General features: G+C 36.2%; 1 protein-coding gene across 1 annotated transcript in view; it reads right to left on the reverse strand.

The window, feature by feature from the left end:
* ETNK1 (ethanolamine kinase 1) overlaps positions 1-771 on the reverse strand; it is a 56994-nt gene extending 56223 nt beyond the window's left edge. The window contains exon 1 of the mRNA XM_019737892.2: positions 340-771. Coding sequence (XP_019593451.1) covers positions 340-495 — 156 coding nt within the window. The 5' untranslated portion in view covers positions 496-771. The remainder of the gene's footprint in view (positions 1-339) is intronic.
* Positions 772-13291: the final 12520 nt, after the last annotated feature.

Raw genomic sequence — 13291 nt, forward strand, 5'->3', positions numbered from 1 at the left:
GGGCGGAAAATGTTCATTTTGCATTTAAAATGGACAGGGGAGTGGGAGGAGGGGCAACTATCAACAAGAATCCTCCCGGCGTGGAATGGGTGCGTCACTTACGTAGCCGCTTTTACCGAGAAAATATGCCCCCAGAACTACCTTAATCAAGCAACTGTGAAAGAAGGGGGAGTGACCTTCCTCGGCGTGACGAGGAAATACACGGTCACATATCAAAGGACTGAGGGAGAAGACATTCCCGTCAGCTCTCTCCGGTTATCCGGGAACAGAAGGGACTGTGAGACCACCCAGGGCTTCGTTAGGGTCGTGAAAGACCCAGGGCTGAGGTGTGGGCGTTACCTGCAGGGTCACCTCCTGAGGGTCCCAGTGCGGCCGCAGGTGTTGCAGGAGTCTCAGGGCCCCCTCCCGGCAGCGCTGCTCCTCCTGATCCTGAACCGTGACGTCCAGCTTGGGGACCTCCGGGGAGCCGGGAGGGACGTGTATGTAATTGGCCATGGCCCAGGCGACGGCAGAGACTACCACGACGACGACCGCGACGGCGACCACGAGAGCGGCGGGCGCCGACAGGCTGGTGGATCCTTCCGTCCCGGGGCGCCCTCGCGTGAGGGCTGGGGGCGCTCAGACTGACGGGCGAGCGGTAGGAGAACGATTGGAGGCGGCACGCCTGCCGACCCAAGTCTGGACACCGGCTGAACTGAGCAGTGGTTGTTCACGCGAAAAATTCCTCTCATCTGCGTTCGACCGCCGGTGACCGCGGAGCATGCCGGGACTGGCCTGACGATGGCGTCACGCGCGGGGCGGAGCCTCTCCTGGCGTCAGAGCGGAGGCGGACTTTCCAGCCGTTAGCACAATGGGCCAGCTGTCTGGAGCTAGATTCCCCTGCCATTATCAGTCTACCCTGCGTGCTGCTGGTCTGAAAAACGCAGACCTCCCCCCTCCGGAATGAGCCCGAGCCCTGCCAACACCCGAAAGGCATTGAAGCTTTAGCTCACCTGATCATGAGGGTCTTGGGGTCTGGGTTTGAGGTAGGGATGAGTTTTTCTGGGAAGCTGGGACGCATCCTGAAATAACCAACAGATCAGCCTCTGAATTTGGCCTGAGGCTGGACAAGATTAATTGGGTCGCTTTGATCTGGGAGCTGCTGTGTACTGGGGACCCCATAGTTGGATTGACAACTAAGTTCTTATGAGATGTATACTGAGATCATGGTATATGGAACAAACAGTTAAGATAATCCGTTAAGACAAGGACAGCACTTCCAGATTTATTTTTAAGGTCAAGTGTTTGACCATACTGAGAATTATTCAGAGCAGGAAAAAACTTGTTGTAATAAGCAATATAAAAACAACAAACAAACGAACAAAAGAAAACATAGTCTGGGATGACCATGGAATGGAAGGAAAACAGTTTCCAGATTCAACACTAGACTGGTTGGATGCCTGTTTCAAGGTATCCCTCAGTGGACTAAAAATACTGGAGCTAAAACCTAAATAATTTATTGGTAGCTCCTAATTTTCCTTATGATTGAGGAAAATAAGCTGAGATTTGACCTCAATCTGTCTTTCCTGTAGCACTTAGTACATGGTGAATAGAGGTTAGTAGTAAATTAAATCACTGACTGGATTCAGCTTAATTAACATTCAAAATGCTTAATTACCTCATTAGCATGACTTTACATTCTGATTGCTCAGAAAGAACCTACTTATCTTTCTAAATCACAAAATAAATAGCTCACTATGGGTAACAGTAAATGGGAAAGAAAAGAGGAAAAAGAAAATAAAGTTTTATAATACAGCAAGGAAGTTGATTCAGCATTTTCCAGACTCAGGCATATATTTTGTTTAAATTGTGTACTACAAGAAATACTAGATTACGGGTTCCTTCCAAGCTGGGGAGAAATACTATGCTAATACTTTCACATTTCAGATAATATCTCTTGTATTTTTGTATACATTGTATGTAAACAGTTGACATTTTAAGAATTTAAAAATTTTTGGATTACAAAATGGTTTAATAGCAAATTATAAAAAAATTTCAAGAAATGCACAAGTATGTACTTTTAATGAAGCATTCATTAACAATTAGAAAGAAAACAACTACTAAGTACCTAAGAATAAAACTAACAAAAGATGTGCAAGACCCCTATAGATGAAATTATATTAATGGAGAAATAAACCATATTCATAAATAAGAAAAGATAATTATAATAAAGATCTCTGGGGCCTGCCCTGTGGCTCAGGTGGTTGGAATGCCATGCTCCTAACGCCGAGGTCGCTGGTTGGATTCCCACATGGGCCAGTGAACTGCACCCTCTATAGCTAAGATTGTGAACAACAGGTCTCCCTGGAGCTGGGCTGCAGTGAGCAGCCAGAAGGCTGCGGTGAGCTGTCCTGAGCTGTCGTGAGCGGTTGACCGACCACTGGCGACCCACTGCCTCACCTGGGAGGAGCACAAAGCCTCATAATATCAGCATGGACCAGGGAGCTGTGGTCTACACAACTAGGCTGAGAAACAGCAGCTTGAACTGTAGTGGTGGCGGGGAGGCAGAAGGGGGAAAAAATGGGGGGGGGGGGAAATGTGGACAAAAAAATAGGTTCTATAATAAATCCTAAATTCCTAATATGGCAGGTATGGTGAGTGGTCATGCCCCGGGCCTATAACTTCTCTAGTGAAATGTTTTTAAGCAAGTCCTGTCCATTGTTCTTATACATCTAGGTTAACACACCTTTGAAACGCCAGAAGTAATACCCCTCAAAAGTGTAACCTTTCTCAAGAGAGAACATAATCTTGTTAACTATCCTGTAATCTCATGAAATTAAATGACAAGCCATAGACAAAAGATAATTACAATTTATATGATCAAAAGAGGAGTATTATTCATAATGCCACTAATTAGTAAGAAAGCCAAACCATCCAACGAAGAATGAGCAAAGAATCAATTTTCAGAAAAGTAAATCCAAACAGCCAATAAGCTTATGGAAAAAAAGGCAATGCAAATTATAACGAGATCCCATTTTATATCCATTAGATTGGAAAAAATTTTGAATTTTAATAATTCCAAGTGTACATTACTGGTGGAAAGGTAAATTTGTGTAGGAGAAAGAACTTCAGGAACCATTGCAATATTTAATAAATTTGAAAATAGGCATTCTTTACCACCCACCAATTTCAATTCTGGTATATACAAAACTACCACACATGTACACAAAGGAACTCATCATACAACTCAACAACAAAAAAACAAACAATCCAATTTAAAAAATGGGCAGAGGACCTGAATCGACCTTTCTCCAAAGAAGACATACAGATGGCCAATAGACATGAAAAGATGCTCAACATCGCTAATCATCAGAGAAATGCAAGTAAAAACCACAATGAGATATCATCTCATACCAGTTAGAATGGCTATCATCAAGACAAATAGTAACAAGTGTTGGAGAGGTTGTGGAGAAAAAGGAACCCTTGTATACTATTGGTGGGAATGCAGATTGATGCAGCCGCTCTGGAAGGCAGGTTCCTCAAACAATTAAGAATAGAATTACTAGTGTATGACCCAGCAATCCTTCTGGGTATACACCCAAAAAATCTGAAAACATTTATCTGTAAAGATATATGTACACCAATATTCATTGCCGCTTTATTTACGGTGGCCAAGACATGGAAACAACCAAAGTGTCCTTTGATAGATGATTGGATAAAGAAGATGTGGTAGATATACACAATGGAATACTATAAGAAAAGATGATCCTTATATGAGTAATGAAATGAGATGCACCTTACCATTTGCAACAATATGAATGGATCTTGAGATTATTATGCTAAGCGAAATAAGTCAGACAGAAAAAGTCGAGAACCATATGATTTCATTGATATGTGGTATGTAAAACTGAAAACAACAAAGGAACAAAAACTCATAGACATAGATAATACTTTAGTGGTTACCAGAGGGCCTCAGGGGGAAGGGAGATGGTAGATCAGGATAAACGTGATCAAACATATAGTGATGGAAGGAGAACTGACTCTGAGTGGTAAACACACTATGTGATATATAGATGATATATTACAGAACTGTACACTTGAAACCTATGTAACTTTACTAATCACTGTCACCTCAATAAATGTTAATATTTTTTTAAAAAATGCCACACATGTACGTGAGAAATTCTGTATAAGAATATACACTGCAGTATTGTTCATAAGAGCTCAAAACTGGCAACAACCTAACTGTCCCTCAATAGGGAAGCAATAGATAGATAGATAGATAGATAGATAGATAGATAGATAGATAGATAGATAGATAGATACAGACAGATAGTAGGAGTATCCTACAACAGAATAAAGATGGATAATGAAATATATGCATCTATTTATGCATATATTCAGGAGACAAAGTCTGGTTAGTTTGCAAACAGTTAACTTCTCTGTCTCTTCTCTCTACATCTATTTTTTTCTTCTCTATTCTGCTTCTATTATAATTTTCTGTTTTTGCGTCCTTGTGATTTCTGCCTACTGGTTTCTCTGTGTGTCTCTTTATCCTTTGTAACCTGTTCTATATATATCAATTATCACTATATAAGTTTTCTTGAAATCAGTGTATTTACTTTTTCTGGTATCTGTTTTTTGCACTACAATGTTAGCCCCAGGACAGCAAAGTCCACAGTCTATCTTGTCTATTGTCACATTTCTGCTGCCTAGAATAGTGCCTAAGACATAAAAGTTACTCAATGAATAAGTGCTTAAGCCCACCTAGTTAGCGCCTGAAAGTCTGCCAGTCTCATACAACAATAGCCCAAAGTCAGGGATTGTATGCACTGATCGCAGTAGTGTACAGTTAGCCCTCACTTAACATCCATAGATTCTTGGAAATTGCACCTGTAAGCAAAATACAAGGAAATCAATTTACCTATAGGCTAATCAATATAAATAAGCAGAAGTTCCTACAGCATATTTATGCTCACAAAACATCACCAAACTTCTAAATAAAGACCCCAAAACACTTCTATTAAGCACCGAAATATATGTGAGCTATATATACATTTAAGAAAAATTGATGAAAACAAGATAGTTTTCCAACCCCCTTATTCAGTTCAGGGTCACAGGTGGCTGGAACCTATTCCCAGCAGCTCAGGGTACAAAGCAGGAACTAACCATGAACAGGACTGCCCTTCCATCACAGCGTGCACTCACATACTCACCCACACTCACTCACGCTGGGGCAATTTAGACACTCCAGTTCTCCTAACGTGTACGTCTTTGGGATGTGGGAGAAAACCAGAGTACCCAGAGAAAACCCACACAGACATGGAGACTATGCAAACTCCTCAGATAGTGGCCCCAGTAGGGAATTTATTTTCTCTTTCTCATCAATGCTGTAACAAAACAACGTTGAACGAAATGACGTTTTTCAAGAACCTGCTGTACTCTTATCATGCTGAACTCTCCTGCATGACCATTTCCTAGGCGACAGGCCAGCACATTAATTATCTTTGGCTTTGGAACAAATCCTTAGCTACAGGACATTAAAACTGTCCAGCACCTTGCAACATGACCAGAAGACATAAGATAGTTATTAAGAAATATCATCAATATAAAATGTTCAATACATTTTAGTCCCCTTCCAGTAGTTAGCATGACATTGAGGCTCTTCAATATCTGGAAAGACTGGTCTCCTGTCTCTGCTTCTTGAAATCCCAATCATTCTTCAGAGCTTAACTCTCTAGCAATCATGTTCATGGAGCCTATCGGAATTTTCCTAGTCCAAATTTACTTCTCTCTTTTATGCATGTTAGAACACCTAATAAATTCTGCCTTTTGCCAACTTCATTTGTGGATGTAGGTCATAATGGTTGTGTGATACATAAAGGACTAGTAAAGTGTTTGTAATTTGTTACATAATGAGCATTTTGTATGAGAGAATGAAAAGATCACTGAATATAAATCCAGAGGCTCTGATCATAAATTTAGTCACAACGTTAGTTACCAGAGTAATAACATAAAGAATTTGCAGAAGATATTCTATGAAATGGATTATGTGGGCATGTCTAATAGCTCGATAATCCACCAAACTGAAAACATGTTTAAAAATCACTCTCGTATGCACAGAGAATCAGAGCTAGTTGAAATCCAAAACACCTGTGAAAACCTGACATTCAAGTACAGGCATGCTCTGGCAACTAAAGTTTACTCCATTGTAATTAAGTTATATTTCTCAAAAGAAAGGAAAAAGAAAAAGCCTCTAAGTCCTTAGATTCTCTGAGATGCTGCATAAAAATGAGGCCGTACCTGTTCTGTACTTGACAGCTTTAAGATAGCCTAAGGGAGCTGTCCATCTATAAAACTATGGCCCTGACCCATTAAACATCTAAGAAGGGCCATGCTACTTATAAGTGTGCTCAGTTATAAGATCTAACAATGCATACATATATACACATATATGTATATATAGAGAGTATAACTGTGTCTATAAGTGAGTATCTTAACTGATATATATGTATATATATAGCCAAAAAAATGTATACACATTTTAAGAAAACTATTAAAATTGTAATACTCGATAATACCAATAACAAAAGATGAACACAAGTCACGTTTGACTTCTGCGATCACAAGAGGTGCTCAAAGTGATTACCATCAGCGTCCAGACACTTCTGATTACGGCGAACTACTGTCTGAGCAACGTTGACCAAAGTGTCCACTTGTACAAATTTTTTTGGCACCCCTGGTATTTAAGTCTATAAAACATGTCTATCTGTGCTTGTTCTAGCTTGCCTCTTTTTCATATTCCTAGAATCAAACTGTAACTATTTCATAAAATAAATTAACTCCTTGAGAGCTAAGATCCTATCATTTTCCTCTTTATATCCTCCATGATCTCAAGACAGTGCCTTGTATATTGTAAATTACAATTATGGATTTAATCAAACAGAGAAATATATTGTATAATCTCTAATTTTAACCATCTAAAATATTTAAGGCAAAAAATCTTTTTAAAGATCCTTAGACGAGTAATGAAATGGAATGCACCTTACCAAATGTTGCATCATATCATAAAGCCGTAAACTATGAGGCTGGAACAGGAATAGACAGATCAAATAAAAGAGAAAAATCCAAATATATATGGGTATTTAGTATGCAATAAAGGTAACATTTTAAATCAGTGAGGAAAAGCAGATTAATTAAAGAATAATACTGAGATGACATTTTTAATAGAACTTGATAAAGCTAGTTTAGCAACCCTTGTTATTGTTATATAACTCGGGTTAATTAAAAGTTTATAAAAGCTTACCAATATTTCATCTAAGTTTTATATAAAACAGTGGCAAAAATATCACTAAGGTGAGAAAATAGATATTTAACTCACTTAAATGCTGTGGGTTTTTTAAACCTGCTTTTCCTAGGACTTAGCTGACGATTGGTATTTAATAGGCACTTAATAATTATTTGTTAAATGATAAAATGGGTGACAAGCCAAATATGTTCTGCATTATCATTTAAAACAATTTTTTCAGACTCGCAAGCAATACTGAATTGAATAAGCACTCTAATTGTTTTATTACCGCTCCAACTTTTCCCTAAGTGCACCTAATTACTTTAATACCAATTCTTAAGTTAAATGTTTAATATCTCTATTCTTATGTCTAGTTGGTCCTCCATAAGGAGTCTTTGAAACAATATTTTGATAGTTGGAAGTAAGGATTTCAGAGCAATTGTGTGTGCAAAGGGCTAACATGAACTACTAAGGGCTAATGCTTACCACTTGTGTGCCTACAGCATAGGATAAACACACAAATAAGGGCCACTTTGTTGCACTTCAGATTCTACTCTATCTTGCTCCAACAGATGCAATTTTGCTTTCTAGCTCTTTAAAGCATATTATACAGAGACTAAAGAGGTAATGAGGGGGATTAAAAGGCTTTACTTAGACAATCCTGCTGTAGAATTTGAGCAATTTAATCTTTTAACCCTAGTTTCCTCATCTGCAAAACAGTGATAATAACAGTGGTGCCAAGATTTAAAAAGATGATTATCAAATCTTCAGAATAAGGCCTGGTCCTAGTAAGGATACAAGTATGTTTGACCCCTTATTATTAAATTTTTACCTGGCGTAAGTGAAATGGTACATAATAATTAGCTATTATTAAATGAGATGCACCCATGGTGCCATTATTGTTAGATAGTTCTAGAAGCTAAAAAGACTTGTTTAACTTAATCAAGAGGAATTATTCCAATGTTTAAACCTGAGTTCAATAAAGGGATTTCAAAGTCTGGAACTGAGTTATGGCTTTGGGGTCTGCCTAACCTAAGGATGGTTCTCTTTTCTTTCCTTGGGATAGGTTTATCAGAGGCTAGAGGAGAATGTTCTGGGGGAACAATAAGAAGAATATCAAGGACCTATTTTCTCTCGTCCTTTGTAATCCACTAGGTCTACTCATGTTACTCTCTTTTCTTCCCATTGTATATATCAAAGCTGCCCTGAGTAATCGGACCTGAAAGATAGAACAATAGCAAGAAATGAGGAGTAACATAGTGCCTGGTGACTCTGTAATGTCTGCAAGTCGCCTAAAACCAGAGCAGATGCGGAGAGATTGACCATTATTTTAGAGGATTTATGCATATGAAAGCTCTGAAGATGCTAAAGAGTGCAATGAAATACTAGGTTTTTCTTTTTGTAAATGAAGATGGGCAGAATGTAGCCCTATTAATTGTAAAGTGAGATAAACTAGGATGCATAGGTAACCACGAGATAACAGATTATCAAGCAATCCAGTAATAACCACCCAGAAGAGCTTAAAGTATAATGAGGTGATATCCTGATAGCTTAAAAAAAACAAAGCCCACTGTACTAATTAATTAGCTTTTATGATGGGGTCAGGCCATTAGCAATAATGAGGACACATTTGATTTCATGTATTTGGACTTTGATAAGACATGTTTCTTTCTTCTTGTCAACATAATAAGACCAGATGGTCTAGAATCCAATATTATAAATTATAGAGAAAATTGACTGAATATCTTATCCAAATCGTTAACAGTACCACGGCTGCCACAAAGTACAAAACAGGGTTATTTAAGGATCAGTCCAAGGCATTTTTATTACACTTATATGCAACAAGTCTGAGACATTTTACAAAAGCCAGCAGGAACTTCTACCCACCTCCACAGCTTAGAGTTATTGCTCAGAAATGGTAATAGCCAAACAAAGGTACATTTTCTTAACCCAAAACCATATGTCTGAAACACATACTTAAGAGGTGGTCCGTACACAGACATTCAGATGGAAAAAATAAAAAGTTGAGTGGGACAGAAAAGGGAAAGAGGCAGAGTGGTAAAAAAAATAAAAAAATAAAAAAAATCCAAATAATATAAATTATCCTAATTAGTCATAAAAGAAATGCAAAACTTACATACTTATATAGATTCAAATTGATTCTTTTAATGTTAATTATATTTTGAGTTGATCACAAAATGATAAATGTTAAAACAGGACATATACCAAATCATACAAAATGAAAATTATTAACCTGAGTTTGAAAAGAAGGACCCAACATTAAGAAGCAAATTAATATTTTTCTAATAAAAACTGAGTCAAAAAGGAAATTAAAAATATATGAACAATATTTGGGAAATAATTGATATGAAAACAATATGCACAAGATGGGCTGCTACAAAATTGGAACTTACAATTGTAGGTAAATTTATGACTTAGGAAAGGAGAAAATAAGCACTGTGTTTATCATTTTTAAAAAATACCTCAGGGAGAAGAAGGTGGGGGCCCACAGCAATATAAAATGAATCTATCAGTTCAGCCAAGGCTACCTTAGCTACAATAGAATATACAAATGTAAATGAAATTCTTCTGCACCATCAATAACTAGTTGGGTAGAAAAAATTTTTTTCTAAAGTGTATTGACAGTTGCAGCAAAAAATAAATAAATTACCCAGGAATAAAGGTATGCATGATTTTTTTCCTATAGTATAATACTTATTTTTAAAACTATAAAATATTAACATGGATAAAGAAAAAATCCTGTATTTTTTTTTCTACACACCAATAACTATCAATAATATTAGCTTCAGATGATTTGGTTAAATATAATTTAATCAAAACAGCAATTGGTCCGTTATGAAGTTTCCAAAAAAATTAGAAATAGAACTACCTTATGAATGAGCAATTCCACTTCTGGGTATTTACCCAAAAAAAACCCAAACACTAATTCAAAAAGATATATGTACCCCTGTGTTCATTGCAGCATTATTTACAACAGCCAAGATATGGAAGCAACGGCCTAAGTACCCATCAGTAGACGACTGGATAAAGAAGATGTGGTATGTATATACAACGGAATATTATTGGCTATAAAAAAGAACGAAGTCTTACCATTTGAGACAACTTGGATGGACTTAGCTGGTATTATGCTAAATGCAATAGTTAAGACAGAAAAAGACAAATAATATATAATCTCACTTATATGTGGAATCTAAAAAACAAGCAAACAAAAAACTGGAAGGAACAAAATAGAAACAGACTCATAGATACAGAGAACAAACTGATGGTTGCCAGAGGGGCGGGGTGGGGGGGGGCGCGGCGGGTTGGGGAGCTGGGTAAAAAAGGTGAAGGGATTAAGAAGTTCAAACTGGTAGTTACAAAATAGTCATGGGATTGTAAAGTACAGTATAGAGAACATAGTCAATAATGTTGCAACAACTACGTACCGTGTTTCCCAAAAAATAAGACCTAGCTGGACCATCAGCTCTAATGTGTCTTTCGGAGCAAAAATTAATATAAGACCTGGTCTTATTTTAATATAAAACCGGGTCGTATATAATATAAGATTGAATATAATATAATATAATATAATATAATATAATATAATATAATATAATATAATCAGACCTAATATAATATAATGTAATGTAATATAATATAATACCAGATCTTATATTAATTTTTGCTCCAAAAGATGGATTAGAACTGATGGTCCAGCTAGGTCTTATTTTCGGGGAAACACGGTATAGTGCCAGATTAGTACTAGACTAATCAGGGGGATCACTGCATAAGTTATATAAATGTCTAACCACTCTGCTGTACACCTGAAATTAACATAAAATAATATGAATATCAACTGTAACTGAAAAAAAACGAATAATTAAAAAAAGGGAAAGAGACAGCAATTCGTCAAAATGACACAGTGGCAAAAACATAATCCCCTGTAACTTTAATTTTTACATGATGCCCCATTTACCAATTTCCTCAATCTTTAAAAAACATTTTGGTCAAAATTTTTTTCAGATTTTTTGCTTTTCTTTGTTTTCAGCTAATTACATTGCTCTCAGGTACTTGAAACAGTAAATTTGACAGTAATGTAAATACTCAAAAGTAGGGAAAACATGGGTAACTTATGATATGCCCATGTAGCATAAATTTATGCAATTAATAAATTATAATGCAAAATGTATCTATTGAAGTGAAAAACAAAATGAAAAGGTGACCAGACAATGTATATAATGTGTTTTCAGTTTAAAACATATGTGTATGTACAGAAAAGTAATTAGGAAGACAGACATCATTGCTTTAACAGAGACCATGATTGTTTTTTCTTGTCTGTTTTTTCTGACTATTCAGTAATAAGCACAGGAAATGAAAATAAACTTATTAAAAGACAGTGAAATTTTAAACAAAATGATCTTGAGTTTAAAAAGAATGAATTTTTCAACTTTTATTTTTTTACTTTCGAAATTAGCTATCACATCTCTTCTCCCTCTTCTGCAATGTTTTCTTTTTCTTTTTTCCTTCTTTTCTCTTGGTCTTGTCAAAGACAAGTAATTCTAATCAGCTGGTCAAAGACAAATAATTCTAATCAGCAGTTCACATTTTTATCTCTTTAATAATATTTATTCTTCCAATTCATGAACACATGCAGTGTTTATTTTTTGTCTCTAATTTCTTTCAGCAATTGCCATAATTTATTAAATCACTCTATTCTCAGTATATTTTTAGTTTGTCCCAATTTTCCTGTATTATAATTAACATTCTGAGGAACATCTTTGTGCATGTATCTTTACTTTCACTCTGACTACTTCCTTATGGTAGATTCCAAAAATAGAATTATTGTGTCAAAGGCTATCTATAAGATTTCATTCATGATGCCACACTGATTTCCCAAAAGTATGTTTCAAACTACATTTCTTTAATCTAACAAGTGTACCTGTCTGCACTGAACTTTCACCAGAATGAATAAGAAGAAACCTTTAATGTTTAAGCCATGGAGATTTGGAGGACTGTATTTTAGCTGCAGTAAAATCCAGTCTATTCTGAATGAGTTATGATTTAAACTGTTTCAGATTATAGAACCAAAATGATTAAGTTTGGGGGAAACTTTTATATGGCTTTTGAAACTTCATGGCATAAAATATAATCTAAATGTGAATCAAAAGCTTTGTATTGAGGAGGCAGCAGAAATTTTATAATGATTTAAAATGTCTTTTGGACCTCTGAAATGGAAATTCAATTAAGAGACCTTTTGTGAAGCAGATAAAATGAAATTGATCATTTCAAATAACATCACTGTGTGTTTAATTCTGCCAACTAACTGGTGGGGATAATTTACATGGGAAATGTTCCCTTGAACCCCATTTGAAATTCTAGCACCTAAGTAAAGATAATTCTGATCATTATGGGATAGGTAATATAAATTAGTTGTTAATAATAGGCTCTTTACCAAAATTTTCAAGTCCTAAATTCTCTAAAAACCAAGGTTTTTTTTTGACATTTTCCAAAGACAACTGGGTAACAAATTCAGACCTGAACGGAAATAAAACTACTTATAGTCCTCACTTGTCCTGCTTTGTATGAATTTATGTGTAAATCGGATATACTTGTTTCTTTGCTTATGAGGAGGTTTCCATACTCTTATGAAAATGTTATATAAAATTTGCTGTATTCTCTCATGCACATTTCTAAAATCTAAACAACTTTGAATTCCAAAATACATGAGATCTCATGGGTTTCTGATAAGGGATTTGGACTTGTCCTAGTTAAGATTTTTTATAATGTGTACTCTGTGCCAGACTATTCTGTTTTATTTATTTTAACCTAATTGATCTCACAAAACTTATGAGAAAGGTACAGTGGTTATTTCCATTTTATACATGAGGAAACTGACACAAAGAAAGGTGAAATAACTTGCAAAGCTAATAAGGGGTGACACAAATTCATATCATGGTTCCACAGACAGTTGGACTAGCTCAGCTGGCTTTTGAATCAGAGCTCAAGGCTTACTTACTTAGCAGG

This window comes from Rhinolophus sinicus, linkage group LG02 (genome assembly GCF_036562045.2).
Source record: "Rhinolophus sinicus isolate RSC01 linkage group LG02, ASM3656204v1, whole genome shotgun sequence".
Lineage (NCBI taxonomy): Eukaryota > Metazoa > Chordata > Mammalia > Chiroptera > Rhinolophidae > Rhinolophus > Rhinolophus sinicus.